This window comes from Giraffa tippelskirchi, chromosome 8 (genome assembly GCF_054371585.1).
Source record: "Giraffa tippelskirchi isolate mGirTip1 chromosome 8, T2T-mGirTip1v1.2.pri, whole genome shotgun sequence".
NCBI lineage: Eukaryota > Metazoa > Chordata > Mammalia > Artiodactyla > Giraffidae > Giraffa > Giraffa tippelskirchi.
Window position 1 is genome coordinate 28,696,850 of NC_137282.1, and position 19,906 is coordinate 28,716,755.

At 43.3% G+C, this 19,906-nt stretch overlaps 1 protein-coding gene and 1 long non-coding RNA gene across 6 annotated transcripts in view; both read left to right on the forward strand.

Moving 5' to 3' along the window:
- ACSL1 (acyl-CoA synthetase long chain family member 1) overlaps positions 1-19,906 on the forward strand; it is a 275,902-nt gene that overhangs the window by 132,992 nt on the left and 123,004 nt on the right. Inside the window, exons 2-4 of one of the 5 annotated variants that reach the window (XM_081521830.1) lie at positions 4,522-4,582; positions 5,217-5,274; positions 5,962-6,209. The exons of 3 other annotated variants lie outside the window; for them this stretch is intronic. Coding sequence is in view for 1 of the 2 variants with exons in the window: in XM_081521820.1 (XP_081377946.1) it covers positions 6,029-6,209 (181 nt within the window). In the remaining variant the exon portion in view is untranslated. The remainder of the gene's footprint in view (positions 1-4,521; positions 4,583-5,216; positions 5,275-5,961; positions 6,210-19,906) is intronic. One more of the 5 variants, XM_081521820.1, reaches the window with a different exon arrangement.
- On the forward strand, positions 7,500-17,216 carry LOC145518127 (uncharacterized). Its single transcript, XR_014062628.1, has 2 exons — positions 7,500-7,639; positions 16,902-17,216. It is a non-coding gene; the product is annotated as an uncharacterized LOC145518127 (long non-coding RNA).

A 19,906-nucleotide genomic window follows, 5' to 3' on the forward strand; every position in this document is an offset into this window, starting at 1 on the left:
AAAGCACAATTCCAACCAACATCACTTGAGACACCTGTTAACTCAGAGCCAGAAAGTTCCATTTTTAAATGTGAAGAGACGCTCAGCCCTGATGTGATAGACGCAGAGAAAGTGGGAAGCAGCACCTGCCCAGAGGTGGGAGAAGGCACAGCCAGAGTCGCAATTCCATTTTCTCTGATGATTGAACACCAGCTGTAACCTGCAATTTCAACTTTTAATGTTTTTATGCCATGATGCTGAGAAAGAAATCTTGAGAACCACAGAAAGATGATTGGATGTCGAAAGATCAGCTGACTTTTCTTAAAAGCAGTTTTGACTTCAGTGTTTACACTTTCTGATGTGGAACTAAGCCCAAAAATAACATGAATAAAATATGAGCACAAGAGTGGTGACCTGAAATTCAAAGTTGTTGACCAATCAGTCACCTGTCCTATTGATTGAACTCTGGTTGCCTGTCCTCTAGCCTTATCCTGTTGTTGATACATTCAGGTGAGAAAGCATTCAACAGAAGTTAAAGAATGAGTAAATAAACCTGGTGGGAGAAACTCACCAGGGTAGGGTGCAATGGAGAGCAAACATATTACATTTCAGATCCCAATGAGTCTAAAGAATTAACTGCTAAGTAACAGAATGTACACCTGAGCCTCTGTGAGAGCCAACTGAAAACGTTTTCAAAGAAACAGGGAATGAAGGCAGATAATACAAGTAATTCCCAAGCTTACTTTCTTCCTTTCTTTCTTCTTTTCTTCCCTCCTTCTTTCCATTCTGTTTTTTTTTTCTTTTTTTCCCCCAAATCCTATTTTGGTTTCAGGTTAGCTTTCCCAAACCCCGTTCAGGCTTCAATGTCATGGTGTAATCAGGCTTTGGTAACCACCAGCTGTAATTAGAGCTGGCTGGTCAATAAAACAAAAGCCATCAAAATTACTCATCTGTATTGCTAAAATCTAAAACACTGAAGAGATTAAAAGCAAAGACAACCCTTTACTTAATTACACAATCTCAGGGAATGATTTTTGCCTTTGAGTATTGTCGTTATGGGCGTTTAATTTGTGAAAACCAAATGTGATGTGCAAAAGCCATCACAATAGTTTCTTGGAATAGAAACTATAATTTTTTGTGTTTTACTGCCAATCAATTTTTTAATGTTTATTTTGAAATTTACAAATAGTAAAAAAAATTTTGATGTTTAGTTCCATAAGTTTTAACACATGTATAGAGTCCTGTGACCCCACAACAATCAGGATACAGAACAGCCCCATCATCCCAGATTCTCCCTTGCTGCCTTCCATGTAATCCCTGGAAAATCACTAAATCTGTTTTCCACTCCTAAACTTTTGCCTTTTCCGGAATGTCATACAAACGAAATCCTTCAGAATGCATGCAGCTTTTTGTGCCTTGCTTCCTTTGTTTAGCATAATGTGTTTGAGATTTATCCATATTATTGGTATCACATGTGTGTGTGCGTGGATGCACGTGTGTATAGACGTGTGTATAAAGTTTTTGTTTTGAAATAGAATCACAGGAAGTTGCAGAGATAGTGCCAAGGGGTCCCTGGTGCCCTCAACCAGTTTCTTCCAATGGCTCCATCCTACATAACTATAGTACAAGAAGCAGGACATTGGCATTGATACAATGTGCCATTTTATCACAGTGCCATTTTACCGATACCTGTAACCACCACCTCAGAGAACTACCCCAGCCCCACAGAGATCTCCATAGTGTAACTCTTTCATAGTTAGTCCCTTCCCCTACTCCGTCCCTTCCCCTACTCCCTCCCACCTTTCCCTACCCATGGCAACCGCTAATCTATTCTCTATCTCTCCAATTTTGTCATTTCAAGAAGGTACATAAATTGAGTCATATGATAAGTCAGAAAGAGAAAAATATAGAAAAATGATACAGATGAACCTACTTGTAGGACAGGAATAGAGATGCAGGTGTCGAAAATGGACTTGTGGACACAGCAGTGGCTTATATACACTACCATGTGTAAAGTAGACAGCTAGCAGGGAGTGGCTGTATAGTATGGGGCGCTCAGCATGGTGCTGTTAGAGGGGGGTTGGGGGCAGTGGGAGGGAGGCTCAAGAGTAGAGAGGGGGTACATGTATACGTTGTATGCAAATAGCTGATTCACCATTGCTGCACAACAGAAACTAATGCAACATTTTAAAGCAAAATATACTCCAATTTGGAGAAGAAAATGGTAACCCACTCCAATATTCTTGCCTGGAGAATCCCATGGACAGAGGAGCCTGGCGGGTTGCAATGCATGGGGTTGCAAAAGAGTCAGACACGACTGAAGCAACTAAACAACAACAACATACTCCAATTAAAAAATAAATTAAATCATATAGCATATGACCTTTGGAGATGAGTCTTTTTTTTTCCCCCTCATCACAAAGCCCTGGAGAAGTTGTATTTATCAAAAGTTAATTCATTTTTTTTTACTAGGGTATATTCTATTGTATGAATTCATGAGAGTTTGGTACAGTATTTATGAGAGCTTGTTTGATATTTATGAGAGTTTATTGAAACATTCACCTGTTGATAAGACATTTGGATTGTTTCCAATGTTTGGCAATTATGAGTAAAACTTCTATAAATATTTGCATACAGATTTTTATGTAAGTGTAAGTTTTTATTTCTCTTGGGTAATATCCAGGAATGAAGCACAGTAAGTGATTGTTGATCCTTATAAGAAACTGCTAAGTTGTTTTCCAATGAGGCTGCACCGTTTGCAGTCCCATCAGCAACGTATCAGGGTTCCAATTAGTTGCTCCTCATCCCTGCCAGCACTTGGTATTTTTTACTGTGGTTATTAGCCATTCTAATAGATGTGAAATGGTATCTCATTGCTTTATTTTGCATTTTCCAGGATAGATTTTGAATTAAAAAAAAAAGCCCAGTTTGAAGAAATATGACTTTGATTTCCCTACTTTATGTATTTGTATTATCACTTGGGCTTCCCAGGTAGCACTAGTGGTAAAGAACCTGCCTGCCAATGCAGGAAACATAAGAGACATGGGTTATCTAATTTTAAGAGAACTGAGAATGCTTGACATTTTGAGGAATTCTCAGAGGAATCTATTTGTTAAAAATGAGTCAACAGGGTTTAGAGGAAAAAGCACAGGAACAGGAATTTGGAAGTCCTGTTCCAGAAACAGTTCTACCTGGTCCTTACTGTGCGACCCTGAGCAAGCCTCTGAAACCTCATTAAGGCTGTGTCTCCTCCTCTGCTAGAAGAGGGTTTGGACTCACTTCAGTCACATCTCCTGACATGTCATCCACAGAACACAGGATCTGTGGGATTAAGATGAATGGAAGAAGAGAGGGTTCTATATTTAAATTAACATGGGAAACACTGAGTTAAAATTCAAGAGGCTTCACTGACGGAGGACTTTCCAAGTCTTTAATTTGCTAACATATATTTTTAATCCCTGTGAGAGGGCTGTCATATGCTGTGTCTTCACTTGAGCACAGGACTCTTTCATTGAGTAATAGATGAACGTATGTTCCTTTTTGTTTTTCCTTGAATGCACTTTGGGAAATGCTCTGGATTGAAGTATTATTAATGTCCCTTCCAAATCGAACTTTTCAATGTTTCGAGTCTTTTTGTAAAAAATTCAAATACCTCCTGGTGTATTTGTTTGGAAAGTTTGCATTTCAATGTCAAGTTTTGTGCAGACCAGCTCCATGGTACTATTCGGTGACATAATCATAGCAAAAATAACAACAAGCTTGTTTCTTGGGCTTTTGTGTTTAAGGTCAGGCTGGTATAAACCCATATAGAGATCAAGGAGGTCTCAGAACTTGACGGAGTAGGGAGAGCTGTGAGAGATGGAGGTGCAGGTGAAGAGCAGGCTTGGAGAAGGACCCAGATGTGAGCAATCACAGCCTGAGCGTCCAGAGTGAGGCCAGAGCCATACAGAAGATCACAGCGTCAAAGGCATTGTCTGCTGGGCAACCAGGAGTTCAAGAAACACCTAGCCAGTTTAATGCAAGGTCATGGGTAACAGGACAGACAAGGAGTAAGGAACTAAAAAATTTGTAGGTGCCCGAGGGCATATGGGTCATTCTCCAGGAAACAGAAACAGGAGCTTTTAATACTGAAGCTATCTTACCAGCTAAGAAACCCCACTTCCTGCTGGGACAGCGGCCTAGACCTCCGAGAGGCTCCCCGGCCTACAGGTCCTGGAAGGTGGGTGCGAGGTTGTGGGGAGCTGGGGCCAGGCTCAGAGATGGTGACTCTGGAAGAGCACTTGCAGGGTTTGCACAGAGCAGCAGGAAACCCGCCTCACCTGTCTCCAGCTCCGTCCCCCCTGGATCACCCACTGGAAAGTTTGTCTCCCTCTGTGAGCCCCAAGAGTTTAGAATGAAGAGACTAACTGACCAGAAATGAAAGCTTGAGGCAGTTTACTACAGTAAAAAGTACATAGATTAAGAGTCAAGAGGCCAAGTTCAGCTCTTTGACCTGAGCTGTGGACTTTGGTTTCCTCACTTGTGAGTCGAATTTTCTTCCAGCTCACAAGTACCAAGATTCCAGTTTGGGAGGGGAAAGCCACACTCCATCCTAGACGAGGAGGTGAGTGGGGCCTCCCCTCTTCTAGTCCAAGGTGGCTGCCCTCACCCACATCTGGGAACAGCACGCTCACCGCTCTGTTCACAGGCTTGTTCTTGGGGAGACTGGCGCAGCGGCCAGCTTCACAGGGGAGAAACCTCAGCCCGGAGCCGAGAGGGGCCAGACCCAGGAGGACAGTCTGAAGTCAGGCAGTCATGTGTCCTGTAGGTCAGCGCAGGACTCAGGGCAAACGGGGCCCAGGAGTCAGGGGCCCTGGGGTCAGGAGACACCAGACACAAACGGAAAGCCCTGTGTGGTGGGAAAACCAAGATCACACATGCCCCCAACCCTCACCTCACTGCAGGGGACAAATGACTTGGGGTGGAGTCTTCCTTCCAGAGGGCTGGGACAGAGGAACTTTCTGATAATTGGAAGGAAGGAAGTGTGTTTTGAAATTAAAATGGGCACAGTAGGTACAAGTCACAGCTAATTTGAGGAATGTACCTCCCTCCTGTGAGACTAAATGCAGCTGTCAGAAGAAGGCAGTTATGGTAATCAGGTAAACTTGGGGGGCAACCGGCAGCACTGGCTGTGGGTGGAGAGATGGGTTTGGAGAAAGTCCTCCACAGACCCCACCCTCCGCCCTCTTCTCTTACAGAACTGAGCTCCTTCCCAGCCTCCTGGAAGCCTGCAGAAGCCAAGACAGAAGCACACTGGTGGGTGGCCACAACCCCCGGCTGCTGAGTTTGCCAGACTCCAAAGCAACTGGGGCTCCCTTGACGTTAGGGGAGAGGCTGGGTTTCCCCAGAGAAGGTTCTGGTACCTGGGCTGGATGAGACGTACCTGTAGGGCCACAGAAGCAGGGTGGCACTCCAGGGAGAAATGTCTTAAGAAGAAGCCCACAGTTTCTTTAAAAATGCTCATATTGAACATTACTACGGACTCCTCTGTAGGCCAGAGACCTGCCCAGGAGCAAGGAGGTGCCCCCCACAGTCAGCGGAGTCTATAGCAGTCCCACCATGTGTGGTGAAGGTGATGGGGTACATTCAAATAATCATGTGAGGGCCCTAGTTTCCAGCCCAAATTCTTTGTGACTGTGTGTATGGGTATTACCTAATGTCAAAAGCAACTAGCACTTCAACACCTTACTTAAAAACAGAATTATCTGTGTATCCCTGTGAGTCTTCATTGGTCTTTTCTACTTTCTCCCCTCATAGCATTTGGTGACTTACTCTGTAAAGGTTGTTAACTTTATTACTTAACACATACCAAGTTCAGGCTCCCAACAAAATAAACTTTTAGTGTATTAGTAAGTGGATGATTGTGAATTCTTATTATTTCCTGGTGGAGCCTGAAAAGTAGTCAGAACAGAGCCTCAAGATTATTCCCTTCTTGACTTTCAGGTAATGCATCCAAGAAAGAGTCCCCACTGAGTTTTTTCCCCTCATTCATCTCCCTTCATCCAAGCTGATGAAAAGAGACATCCCCCTGGCAAAGGTCTTGTCCAAGGTGACTTTGAAAGTTTCTTCTGAAGCTCCTCTGGTTCCCCAGCATTCCTATTGGAAGATAAGCCATCTCCCATTGTTAAGGCATGATGTTAATGACAATGGCATCAGCCACCTGGAGAAGCCGGGTCTTGATTCATCCCCAGGTAAGACAGAGGCTTCAGGGCAGGGTGCTGGGAGCGCAGACTAGATCCACCAGCCCTCCGCCTCTTCTTTCTCCTTGAATTTCCTTTTAACTGTAATCATTCTTGGAAGCATGGAGTCCAAGAGAAGTTTAGAGGTTTGCCCAACTCTCTGGTTTTAGATTTAGAGGTTTTAGAGGTTTTACAGGTTTCTCAGCTGTCTGGATTTGGATAAGATTAAATCAAACTTCTGGCTGAACCAGCCTGGTTTTATCAGTCTCCAAAGAATAAAGGATTCCATCACGACCTAGAGGGAACTGAGCTCTGGAATCTGTTGTCTTGATTGACTCTCTTTCAAGGCTTGTCTTTCTGGTATCCCAACAATTCTGAGTGTTCCTCAAATCAGCTTTTAATCTGGTGTTTTCTACGGCTATCAGGTGGAATTTACCTCTAAATGAAAGTCTTCATCTTGCATTGAAGTTAAAAAATATTCACAATCTAAAAGTTGAGAGTTATGCTTTATTGGTGGGAAATTTTAGAACTTCAAGCCCAGGAAGCAGCATCTCAAATAACCCTGAGAGAACTGTTCTAAGGAGGAGTGGAGAGCCAGATTATATAGAAGTTGTGCAACAAAGAACAGATAGTCTGAATGTCAAAAGATTATTTTTAATGAAAGGAAAACCAGATATCTCAATTTAAGGAATTTATCACTTTTCTTTGTGTGTGTGTGTGCTCTGTCACGTCTAACTCTTTATGACCCCGTGGACTAGCCCGCCAGGTCCTCTGTCCATGAAATTTTCCAGGCAAGAATACTGGAGTGGGTTACCATTTCCTACTCCAGGGGATCTTCCTGACCCAGGGATCAAACCCACATCTCTTGTATCTCCTGCATTGGCAGGAGGATTCTTTATCACTGTGCCATCTGGGAAGCCCCTTTCTTTGTATCCGAAGATACCAGAATCTGGGGTCTCTGAAATCATTCCTTTCAGAGGAATATGCACTGTAACTATCTGGGGCCATTACCCTTTGTTTTCACATCCGGAGTTTCCTCAGGGCTCACCGTAGGGAGTGACTAGATGGCAGGTATTCTTTCCTTCCTGAGTTCTCTCAGGGCTCACCAGCTCATTTTGGAGCGCTCCAATTGCTCATGACTGTGGCATCCTTGTTTACTGATATGGCAGGAAACATTTCATTTCTCGAAGTCTAGAGAGTTTTCCTTTGTTTTATAAAGTGATAGTTGCACCATCTTTGAGGACCATTTGGTCTATTGATCTTCTCTTATTCATGTTACAGATTTTTATTTTTCTTCTTAAGGGAGGATGCAAGACCATGGGAGATATAACCAGAAGAAGAGTTCTGCCTGAGAAGTGGAGAAGGAATATTTTTCCTCAGTTGCTAAAGCAAAAAGAGCAAATTCCACATTTCGGGGGTCCAGGGTCACTGGGTGCTGGGAGGTTGGTGTGATTCTGCTGTCACCAAGAGTATAATCTCGACCTTCCTGGTTCTCAGTTTCCTCCTCCATATAGAGTCCTTCCACATCCGAGGAGTCCCCAGGGAGGCTGGGACAGGCCCATAGCTGTCCCAACCCTGAGTCACCCTGAGGCCAGGACAACTTCCTGGGAAAGCCCTCCAGCCAGGGCCCCTGCCTGCCAGACGGGCTCATTTCAGAAAGGGTCCCACTGCCCACCTTCACCTCATCCAAGTCTGGGTGTTCAAGTCCTGCTGAGCCCCCAGCTCATCCATTGTGCCAGTCAGCATTCCAAGCAGCTCTGTCTTCAAGATGGATGAGAGCTGACTCTATTTTAAGGAACTGAAATGAGTCATCGAGTCAAAGAATAGGATACAAATGACCCTTTTGCAGCAATGTGATTAAAAATAGGCAGTTAGGGGAACTTTCTCAACTCTTGAGACATTAATGGATGTGCATGTAAAAATAATAGACCTGACTTCCCTCACCTTCCCATTGGTGACGTGTGTGGGCAGACAGGGCTACTTTTTGCCACTTCAACAGACAGAATATGGCCTGTGCATGGGACAGGAGCACGTCTAGGTTTGCCATGCCCCCAGAGCAAGGTTGAGGCATATCTGTATGGTACTGACGCACTGCCTAGATCACTTACCCAAGTCTAAGTGTGCTTTCTTCTTTGGGTTTGGTGGCTGGATTTTTGTACAAACAACAAGTGTGCATGCAAGAATACTCTCTTTCAGCATGCACCCTCTAGGTCAAAGGACAGCAAATTTTCTGTAAAGAATCAGATAGTATATATTTTAGGCTTTGTGGGCCATGCATTTTCTTTAGCACCTACTCAACTCTGCTGGTATGGTGCATGGGGAACCAGCCACATGTAGCATGCAAAGAGATGGGCTTGGCCATGGTTCCAGGAAATGTTTATTTGCAAAAACAGGTGGGCCTGCATGCTATAGGGTGCCTACCCCTACTCTGGAGTCAAAGAGGTGAGGAAATGCACCTTCCTGAGTGTGCTTTCCTTCACTCTTTTCAGGTGATGCCTGATAATTATGTACTTGTTAATTTGTATATCCAAGGACTTCCCTGGTCGTCCAGTTGTTAGGGCTCTGTGTCTCCACTGTGGGGGTAGGGGGGCATGGTTGGATCCCTGGTCAGGGAAATAGAATCCCACATGCCATGCAACAGAGCCAAAAACCCCCCCAAACTTCATGCCTCCATTTAGCAAGTGCTTATTGACAGCCTACTGCTATGCCAGACTTCATTGTGTGTTTTGGATACAACGGAGAATAACATGTATGGAGTTCCCTGCCTCACAGAACTCAGATCGTAGCAAGGAGGGGCATGCTCTGGGGTGTGACGGGAGAGAAGGGTTCAAAGAGGATGTTAGTGGTGGGGATGAGGTCAGAGAGATAATGGGAACTGATCTTAATGCCTTATCTATAGGCGATCATAAAAACTTTAGCTTTTCCTCTGTGTGAAATAAGGAATCACTGGAGAATTTTGAACAGAGAAGCAACATGATCTAACTTAAACGTGTTGAAAATGCATGTAAACTGTGTCGATGAGAGACTAAAGGATGGGTGCAGGGATACCTACCAGGAGGCTATAACTGTCCTCCTGAAGCGAGGATGTAGGAGCCTGAACCAGAGCATCACGGGGAAGGTGGCAAGAGGTGTTTAGATACATGGTGTTTTTTGAAGGTAGACCCAACATGATTTCCTAATGTCTGCATGGTGTGTATGAGATAAAGGAGTCAAGAATGCTTTTGGCAGTTGAAAAATAGAGTTGCCACTAAATGGGATGGGGGACTCTCAGGAAGCAGTGTTAAACATGTGAACTTTGAAATTTCTCTTTGACATCCATATGCATCCCAGCTTACCATTTAGAGGAGGTCTGAGCTGGAGATATGCATTTGGGTGTTATCAGCATAGGAAAAATGCACAGTATTTAAAGCTATGGATGGATGAAATTACAAGGAAATGAGAATTTAGAGAAGAAAGGAGAACAAAGACCCTTGGTCAGTCAGGCATTGAGAAATTGGGGAAAGAAGGAGGAAACTTGAATTCAGGGTGCTAAGTGACCTCACCACACTTGTCAGGAAAAGTATACATGAGAATATTGCATACTAAGTGACAGTAATTTTTTTAAAATCTTGTTTTTTCATTCTTTATCCAAGGAACAGCTCTGACTCCTTTAACATGAGGTATTTGTATTTCTCAAATGGATTCAAGTAGACTAGTATTAGTAGTCTTTTTATGTACGGTTTTTTTTGCCTAAGTAAAGAAAACAGTTTGCTTGAGATTTTTTCAGACCACGTTATAGATTCATCTAATTCATAATTGTTTAAGCAGTCTGCTTTGCACATATGCCTCCCTCTGTTTGTGCTCTGTGTCCAGTTTAAGATTGTTCATTTTAAAAACGATGTTAACGAAATTTTCCAAGTAAAAAACAAAACAAGAAACTCCCAGTTATTTTTGCAACTTAAGCCAAGCACAAGATGGTGGAGATTCTCTTAGATCTTGAATAACTTACTATTCTCTGAATATCGGAATCAGGAACTAAAAAGCAGGGGTTGATTGTTTGTTGTTTGTATATAACTGGTTTACTCTTTGAAAAATACAGTTTAAGCCAGCTCCTGGGTTGCCTCTACCTAGTAAGTAAACCTCAGGGACTTAATTCCTATGAATCACTCCTGCTTTTTAGTTCCTGATTCTGATATTCAGAGAATGGTAGATTGTTCAAGATCTAAGAGAATCTCCACCATCTTGTGCTTGGCTTAAGTTGCAGAAATAACTGGGAGTTTCTTGTTTTGTTTTTTACTTAGAAAATTTGGTTAACATAGCTTTTAAAATGAACAATCTTAAAGGTGTTTTTTTTTTTTTTTAATATCTGTGGAATGCATCCAGTATTACAAAGGACCCGTGAAGCGTGTAACAATTCCTATCTTATTGTCGATGGTTCTGAGGTTCAGATGAGAATGTCGTGCAGTATGAGGAGGTCTGGTCTCATCCTTAGCCCAGTGCTCTTATCACAATGATGCACTGTTTTCTAGAAGCATCATGACAGGTTAAGGGCTCAGGCTAACATGCTAGCCAGATTGCCGTCTTAGAAAAGCCCATGTCCTGACTCTTCCAGTTGTTTGTTTTCTTTGACCCCATTTCAAGTAGGACTAATACCCAGAACATTAATTGGACCACCCTGTGGGCTGCCGTCTATGGGGTCGCACAGAGTTGGACATGACTGAAGCGACTTAGCAGCATCAGCAGCAGCATGATTAGTATAGGGCTTTCCAGGTAGCACTATATGGTAAAGAAACTGCCTGTCAATGCAGAGACGCAGGAGACTTAGGTCTGATCCTTGGGTTGGGAAGATCCCCGGAGAAGGAAATGGCACCCCACTACAGTATTCTTGCCTGGAAAATTCCGTGGACAGAGGACTCTAGTGGGCTACAGTCCATGCGGCCACAGAGTCTGACACAACTGAGCGAATAAGCACACCATGGTTGGTATAGTTGAAGAAACACCCAAACTAAACAGTCCTTTCACAGATATGAGTCTTTGGGCAAGTCAGATGCAAAATGTGATACAGCTTAGGCTCTCCTGAAAACCAGAGCTGTTAATCACTTTTAGGGTGGGAATGCATGGGCTTTGCCATTCCTCTGTGCCCGTTTATTGACCTAGCCTTTAGGCTATCACTTAGTTTGCAAATTATCTTTTCAACCTATACCTACTGTGTGCTTATGTAAAGTCAGATGATAAGCTACAGACACAAATTCAGTATTCACGGGAAAGGCTGGGAACATTTCACAGAGGACTGCTGGTTGCCTTGGCAACCTGACAGCCCCCTAGGACAAGGCTCCAAATAGACAGGAGGCGCGAATACCAAGGCCAAGGTCTGTAGGAAGACAGCTTTGTGTACTTACGCTCTCTGACAGCGTTTATCTCTGAAACACGAAAGCCCCAAGGCCTATGCTCAGGGAGGCAGCCTCACAGTCAACAGGAGACCAAGACTGATCTGATGTGATCTGCCTGAGTAGAAGACTACGTCTTCTTGTTTTCCCTTACACGGCTCCACCATTTGGATGACTCCAGAATAAAAAAGCAAATGGAGGCACAGCTCTTGTCCAGTTAGTTTACTACCATCCTGAAAAATATGATTTAGAAAATGGAAGGTGATCCTTTTTTAACATTTAAGGAAGTATTTAATTCATTTATTTATTTGACTGTGCCGGGGTTTAGCTGGGGCATGCGGGATCTTCAGTTGTGGCGTGTAAACTGTTAATTGCAGCATGTGGGATGTAGTTCCTCGACCAGGGATGGAACCCAGGCCCCCTGCATTGGGAACACAGTCTTATCCCCTGGACCACCAGGGACATCCCAGGAGATGATCTTTTTAACAAACACATCAGAATTTACCTATCCATATAATGGATTTCCTTCAATAGGGTGGAGCAAGGGCACAACTGTTGCCCAAAATATTAGTGGTGCTGAATGTGTTCCTTTTTAGAGAGTAACTTTGTGGATATTTGCTAAACATGCAAGACAAAATCAATCTGATTAGCTTTGGGGAGGGGTCACACTTCCAAGTCTGTTAGTTCTTGACTGGAAAATGAACTGTATATTGATACGTCACTCCCTATTGCCTAACACATACTGGTGGTTCATGAAATCTTTGATGAGTGTTGTTAATAATCCACCTCCATCACTGGGTTGCCCCCAAATCAAATCCACCTTTAAAGACTCACCAGCACCAGTAAGTCAAAAGGGCATTTAGCAGAGTCTAGCTGGATTTCCAAAAAGGCACTCCCAGAAAGCTGGGAACTTTGGATTTCCCAGGTGGGTAAAGAATGGTAAAAAAATCAGTGGTAAAGAATCCACCTGCCAGTGCAGGAGATATGGGTTTGATCCCTGATATGGGAAGCTCCCCTAAAGAAGGAAATCGCAACCCATTCCAGTATTCTTGCCTGAAAAATCCCCAAGGACAGAGGAGCCTGGTGGGCTACAGTCCATGGGGTCACAAAGAGTTGGACGTGACTGAGTGACTAAGCAATAACAATAGAAAGCTGTGAGCAAAGATGATAGCCCTGGAACATTTACATGGTATCCTCATGAGACGCCTTTGAAGGAGACAATAATCAGTTGGTGTTCACTTGAAAGGGGGCAATATTCACTAGGTGCAGTGATTTATAATGTTGTATTAATTTCTGGTGTACAGCAAAGTGATTGAGTTATACGTATGTGTGTGTGTGTGTGTATTCTTTTTTATATTTTTTGCATTATGATTTATCATATTTCTCTGTGCTGTACAGTAGGATCTTGTTGTTTATCCATTCTATATATGCTAGTTTGCATTGGTGCAGTGGTTTTAAATCATGGCCACATATTCTTTGACACTTTGCCCATGAAAGATGGAGTTTGTGTTCTCTTGAAAGTGAGCAGTCTTATGACTTCTTTGACTAATAGGATTCAACAAAAGTGACACTGTGTGTGTGTGTCTTAATTGCCCAGTCATGTCTGACTCTTTGCAGCCCTATGGACTGTAGCTTTCCAGGCTCCTCTGTCCATGGAATTCTCCAGGCAAGAATACTGGAGTGGATAGCCATTCCCTTCTCCAGGGAATCTTCCCAACCCTGGAGTTGAACCTGGGTCTCCCACATTGAGGGCAGATTCTTTACCATCTGAGCCACCAGGGAAGCCCCCCAAAAAGTGATACTATATGACTACTAAGGCCAGGTCATAAAAGCTCATGCTGCTTCTGCCTTGTTAGCTGGATACTCATTTTTAGAGCCTTGAGATGCCACCTAAGAAAGCATGACTACCTTGATTCCACCCTGTTGTGGGGAAGCTCAATATACATGAAGAGGTCAAATGTAGATGCAATAGTCAACAGCCCAGGCTTTGAGGCATTCCAGCTCAGGCATCAGACATATGAATGAAGACATCTTCAGATGATTATAGTGCCCAGCTGTTCAAACTGCTCTCAGCTATTTGAGTCTCCCCAGCTGAGGCCTGAGACATTGTGGAGCAGAGACAGGCAGTCCCCACCAGGCTCTGTCTAAATTCCAGACCCAAAGAATTTGTGAGCATAACAAAATAGTGTGCAACTAACTTTAGGATGGCTTGTGTAAAACAGTAGGTAGCTAGAGCACTTGGCTTGACAAACACTGAACAGCTATAAATAAGTCATATTATTTTAAAAGCCTACCTCTCCTATCTGTTCTATATAAACTGAACAAAGATTATAAGAATAATTTACTCGTTTTTACCATTATTGTACCAGATAGTGAATCTAAGTTTTAGATCTCATGGTATTGGTGTCTCCTGTTAAGCCTGCCACGATTGAGGGGTGGGTCTTTCTGGGCCTTTGTTTCTTCATCTGTAAGATGAACAATAGGTAATCTCCAGTGATTTCAGATATTTCAGATATTCCCATCTGAATGCAGAGTTCCAAAGAATAGCAAGGAGAGATAAGAAAGCCTTACTCAGTGATCAGTGCAAAGAAATAGAGGAAAACAACAGATTGGGAAAGACTAGAGATCTCTTCAAGAAAATTAGAGATACCAAAGGAACATTTCATGCAAAGATAGGCTCGATAAAGGACAGAAATGGTATGGACCTAACAGAAGCAGAAGATACTAAGAAGAGGTGGCAACAATACACAGAAGAACTGTACAAAAAAGATCTTCACAACCCAGATAATCACGATGATGTGATCACTCACCTAGAGCTAGACATCCTGGAATGTGAAGTCAAGTGGGCCTTAGAAAGCATCACTACGAACAAAGCTAGTGGAGGTGATGGAATTCCAGTTGAGCTATTTCAAATCCTCAAAGGTGATGCTGTGAAAGTGCTGCACTCGATATGCCAGCAAATTTGGAAAACTCAGCAGTGACCACAGGACTGGAAAAGGTCAGTTTTCGTTCCAATCCCAAAGAAAGGCAATGCCAAAGAATGCTCAAACTACCGCACAATTGCACTCATCTCACATGCTAGTAAAGTAATGCTCAAAATTCTCCAAGCCAGGCTTCAGCAATATGTGAACCGTGAACTTCCAGATGTTCAAGCCGGTTTTAGAAAAGGCAGAGGAACCAGAGATCAAATTGCCAATATCCGCTGGATCATCAAAAAAGCAAGAGAGTTCCAGAAAAACATCTATTTCTGCTTTATTGACTATGCCAAAGCCTTTGACTGTGTGGATCACAATAAACTGTGGAAAATTCTGAAAGAGATGGGAATACCAGACCATCTGACCTGTCTCTTGAGAAACCTGTATGCAGGTCAGGAAGCAACAGTTAGAACTGGACATGGAACAACAGACTGGTTCCAAATCAGAAAAGGAGTACGTCAAGGCTGTATATTGTCACCCTGCTTATTTAACTTATATGCAGAGTACATCATGAGAAACACTGGGCTGGAGGAAACACAAGCTGGAATCAAGATTGCCGAGAGAAATATCAATAACCTCAGATATGCGGATGACACCACCCTTATGGCAGAAAGTGAAGAAGAACTAGAGAGCCTCTTGATGAAGGTGAAAGAGGAGAGTGAAAAAGTTGGCTTAAAGCTCAACGTTCAGAAAACTAAGATCATGGCATCTGGTCCCATCACTTCATGGGAAATAGATGGGGAAACAGTGTCAGACTTTATTTTTTTGGGCTCCAGAATCACTGCTGATGGTGACTGCAGCCATGAAATTAAAAGACGCTTACTCCTTGGAAGGAAGGTTATGGCCAACCTAGATAGCATATTTAAAAGCAGAGACATTACTTTGCCAACAAAGGTCCATCTAGTCAAGGCTATGATTTTTCCAGTGGTCATGTATGGATGTGAGAGTTGGACGGTGAAGAAAGCTGAGCACCGCAGAATTGATGCTTTTGAACTGTGGTGTTGGAGAAGACTCTTGAGAGTCCCTTGGACTGCAAGGAGTTCCAATCAATCCATCCTAAAGGAGATCAATCCTGGGTGTTCATTGGAAGGACTGATGTTGAAGCTGAAACTCCAATACTTTGGCCACCTCATGCAAAGAGTTGACTCACTGGAAAAGATCCTAATACTGGGTAGGATTGGGGGCGGGAGGAGAAGGGGACAACAGAGGATGAGATGGTTGGATGGCATCACCGACTCAATGGACATGGGTTTGGGTAGACTCTGCGAGTTGGTGATGGACAGAGAGGCCTGGCGTGCTGAGATTCATGGGGTCGCAACGAGTCGGACACGACTGAGCGGCTGAATTGAACTGAACTAGTGATTTCATGATTCTAAGGTTTCAGGCATGAACTGGATACAAAAAGTATTATCCCCACACCAATGTTGATAGGAGCATTATTCACACTAACCAAACAAAATAAGAGAAAATGTGGCATAGACACACAACAGCCTGAAAAAGGAGTGAAGTACTGACATAAGCTACAACGTGGATGAATTTTGAAAACATTACCTTTGGTGAAATAAGCTAGACAGAGAAGGAAAATATTATATGACTCCACTTATATGAGATATCTAGAACAGGCAAATTCACAGACACAGAAAGTATTGGGTTGGTCAAAAAAATGTGTTCAAGGTTTTCATAAGATATTATGGAAAAATCTGAATGAACTCTTTGGGCAGCCCAATTGAGTGGAGACTATTAGGGGCTGAGAAGAGAGGGGACAAGGGAGTTAGTGTTTATTGGGTACAGAGTTTCAGCATGGGAGGATGAAATGGTTTTGGACACGGAGAGTAGTGGTGGTTGAGCAACACCGAGCATGGACTTAATGCCACTGAATTACACATTGAAAAATGGTTCAAATGCAAAATTCTATGTTGTGTGTATTTCCCGATAGTAAAAATATTTTTTAAAAAATTTCATTCCCATGAACTTTGGTGCTGAAGCCCTAAACCTCTCATCTCTATGAAGAATGAAGATGTGTACTTCTGCTCACCTTCATATAGTTACCTCGGTGGGTTGGAAATGTTCTCTGCTTTCTTTGTGGTCCCAGGAAGCAACCCAGTCCTTCATCTCATCAACAGAGATTTCTGGATGCTAAAAAGAACCCCCACAATTTGGTGGCCCATCATCCTCACTTGACAAGTGAGGAAGAGGAAATAAACCTCAAGGAACCACCTTCTGTGGGAATAAAAGTAACCCAGCTAGATACCTTAGAGTCATAAATAAACTACATCTGGCCTTCTTCCATCTAGGATAATAAGTCTGCTTTTCTCTAAAAGTCCTATTTTTAACTTGCTTGTTGTTTTTGTGTTCCTCTCTAGGCCAAGGTTATAGAACCCAGAACAGGACTCTAGTGAGATTATTCTCTTGAAGCTCTAATTTGAAATCTCCTTCTCAACATAGTCATCCAAGCAGCCACCACAGATTCACTAGAGTTGGTGTGAAAGATGAATCTATTTGCTGTTCCTGTTACAATGTGCTTTATGGTGACACGGGGGCAGGGGCACTGAACTTGAGGTCCAGTGACCTGAATTTAAATCTAGATTCTGCCGTGACCTAGGACAGTCATTAAACCTCTCTGTTCTTCAATTCGTTTCATCCATAAATAAAGCAATTGGAGGAGATAAATGCTAAAATACCCGTCAGTGTTTGTGATTCTGTAATTACCTTGTTATGCATTTATTTTTGTTTGTGCTTTGAAAATTAGGAAGTGACCCAAATACTTGAAAGTTATGCATCGATCACTTCTACTATGTTTTCCATGCGAAGATGGAAACTGCCCTGGGTTGGTGGGTAGTCTCATTGTAGTGGATGCTTTGCTGCATTCCCCAGTCTTCACTCCAGACTGAAGGGCTTGTTCCTCCAGCTGCTGGACTGGTGCCTGCAGACCACTCTCCGGTGTCAGCCCCTCTCAGGCTCTTGCTCTTGACTGAACCCCATATTGCCTGACGCATCCTGCCTTCCTGGGTGCAGCCTGAACCCAGTGCCTGACTCATGTGGGTTACAGAGGCCTCTACCCCAACTTGGGACAACCCGGGAAAGGTTTGACAAGGTTCAGAACTCCTTGCAGGGTTGGCTGAGGCCTTTGAAGAAATTAAATCGCAACCTGGCATTTCCCTCTTTCCAGACTTTCTTCCTGGTCTTCCCTCACCTGAGTTGAATATATATACAACCGAATCACTTTGCTGTACACCCAAAACTAACCCTATATTGTAAATCAACTATATATCAATTAAAAATAAATTAATTTAAAAACAAAATAAGTTACCCCAGAGTTAGGAACCTAGGGAACAACAGAGCAGTCCTACCTCTGGCAGTGGTTTAGTTGCTCAGTCATGTCCGACTGTTGCAACCCCATGGACTGTAGCCCATCAGGCTCCTCTGTCCATGGGATTCTCCAGGCAAGAATGCTGGGGTGGGTTGCCATTTCCTTCTCCAGGGGATCTTCCCGACTCAGGAATCAAACCCTGGTCTCCTGCATTGCAGGCAGATTCTTTACCAACTTTGCTAGAAGTGCTACCTCTAGCCCCTGTCCAATTCTGAAGACAGAAATGAACACAAGACAGGAATCCCATTGGCCTCCTGCAGGTGGAGAGAACAAGCAGCCCCTGTGGGGTGAGGCAGACAGGAAAGGTCTCTCTCCACACACCTGGATTGTCATTTGCGGTTCCTTCTTGGGTCGGGAAGATCCTTTGGAGAAGAGCATGGCAACCCATTCCAGTATTCTTGCCTGGAGAATTCTGTGGACAAAATAGCCTGGTGGGCTGCAGTCCATGGAGTCTCAAAGAGTCGGACACGACTGAGCAACTAACGTGCGCGCGCGCACACACACATACACACACACACACACACACACACCTGTGTTGGGGCAGTGCCAAGGACCATGAGCATACCCAGTTGAGCCCTGTGCTGCCTGGACACTCTCTCCCAGCCTGTCTACCCGTACTGTTGTTCTCTGCCATTCTCAGAGACCATCAGCTGCAGAAAGAGATTTTCTGTTCTGAGAGGGGATACACCTGATGATCCCCATGTCCCAAGGGAGCCCATCAGAGTGGCTGTGTAGCCTGACATCTGGGGTAGTGACAGTAGATAAGGTTGTAGCTTCAGCCCCACTCCCGCCACACTCAGCCTCTTAGGGAAACTGCAGACCTCATTTTGCCTCCGTTTTCTCATCAATCCATTGAGAATGATAACATTTGTCCTGCCTTCATAGAAGCAGTTGTGAAAAACAAATGTGATCATCATTATAATAGCATTGCTTGGAGGTTACAAGTGTACTATCCAAAACCTATTTTTACATCTTCTGGAAGCAGAAGTTGAGAATTGAGATTTCTGTTTGTTAATTCTGAATTTTAAAAATATCTCATATCCTTTTATTTCTTATCACAGATGACTCAGAACTTACCCGTTTTGCTAAACGGCTTCATGTTTTTCTTCCTTGTGTGAGGTTTTGTTGTGGATCTGTATTAGCTTAATAGTTATCTAATCCCCAGTCCAAAGATCTCAGATTAAAGGTCAATCAAATATGTTCAGCTTGCAAATAGAATGGATTTTGACTCCTATAATGTTGTGGTTATTTTTTAAACTTGAATTAGCTGACAACACAAATCCAGATTTCCAGCTTTGTTAAAAAAAAAATCAGAACATCTGCCTTCTTTCCCATGTTGCAATGATGGTTGGTGCAGAATAGCAGCTGCTCCTTAGACAGGTCATGTGAGCTCTAGTTTGCCACAGTCTCCACCATTCCCTATTGCCAGTCCTGACCAATGCCCTCAAATGCACACTTTCTTAGCTGATGTGGATTGGTGGAGACCTTGGTGCTCTTAACCGTTCAGGTTGGTTGAGGAACTGGGATTTGTGAGTCTAGAGGATTGATAGGTTGTTTGCAGCCTTTACAACTCAGATCTGAGACATCCTCAGATACACCTGGATGCACTGGTTGTTTCTATTGGTTAATGGTGCCGTAATACATTCTTTAAAGCCGTCCCCTGAATGTCTTTGAGACCAATTCCATCTTGGGATAATCTTTAAAGTCTTGTTCTGTTTCCTCATTCCTACTGCTATAATTAACACCTTCATCTCATATTTATATTATAATTATATCACTATAATTATATTTACAGTGATATAAGGTATCTTAGCTTGTAAAGAATCCACTGGCAATGCAGGAAACCCTGGTTCAATTCCTGGAGACCCGGGTTCAATCCCTGGGTTGGGAAGATCTCCTGGAGAAGGAAATGGCAACCCACACCAGTATTCTTGCCTAGAAAATCCCATGGACAGAGGATCCTGGTAAGCTACCGTCCATGGGGTCGCAAAGAGTCAG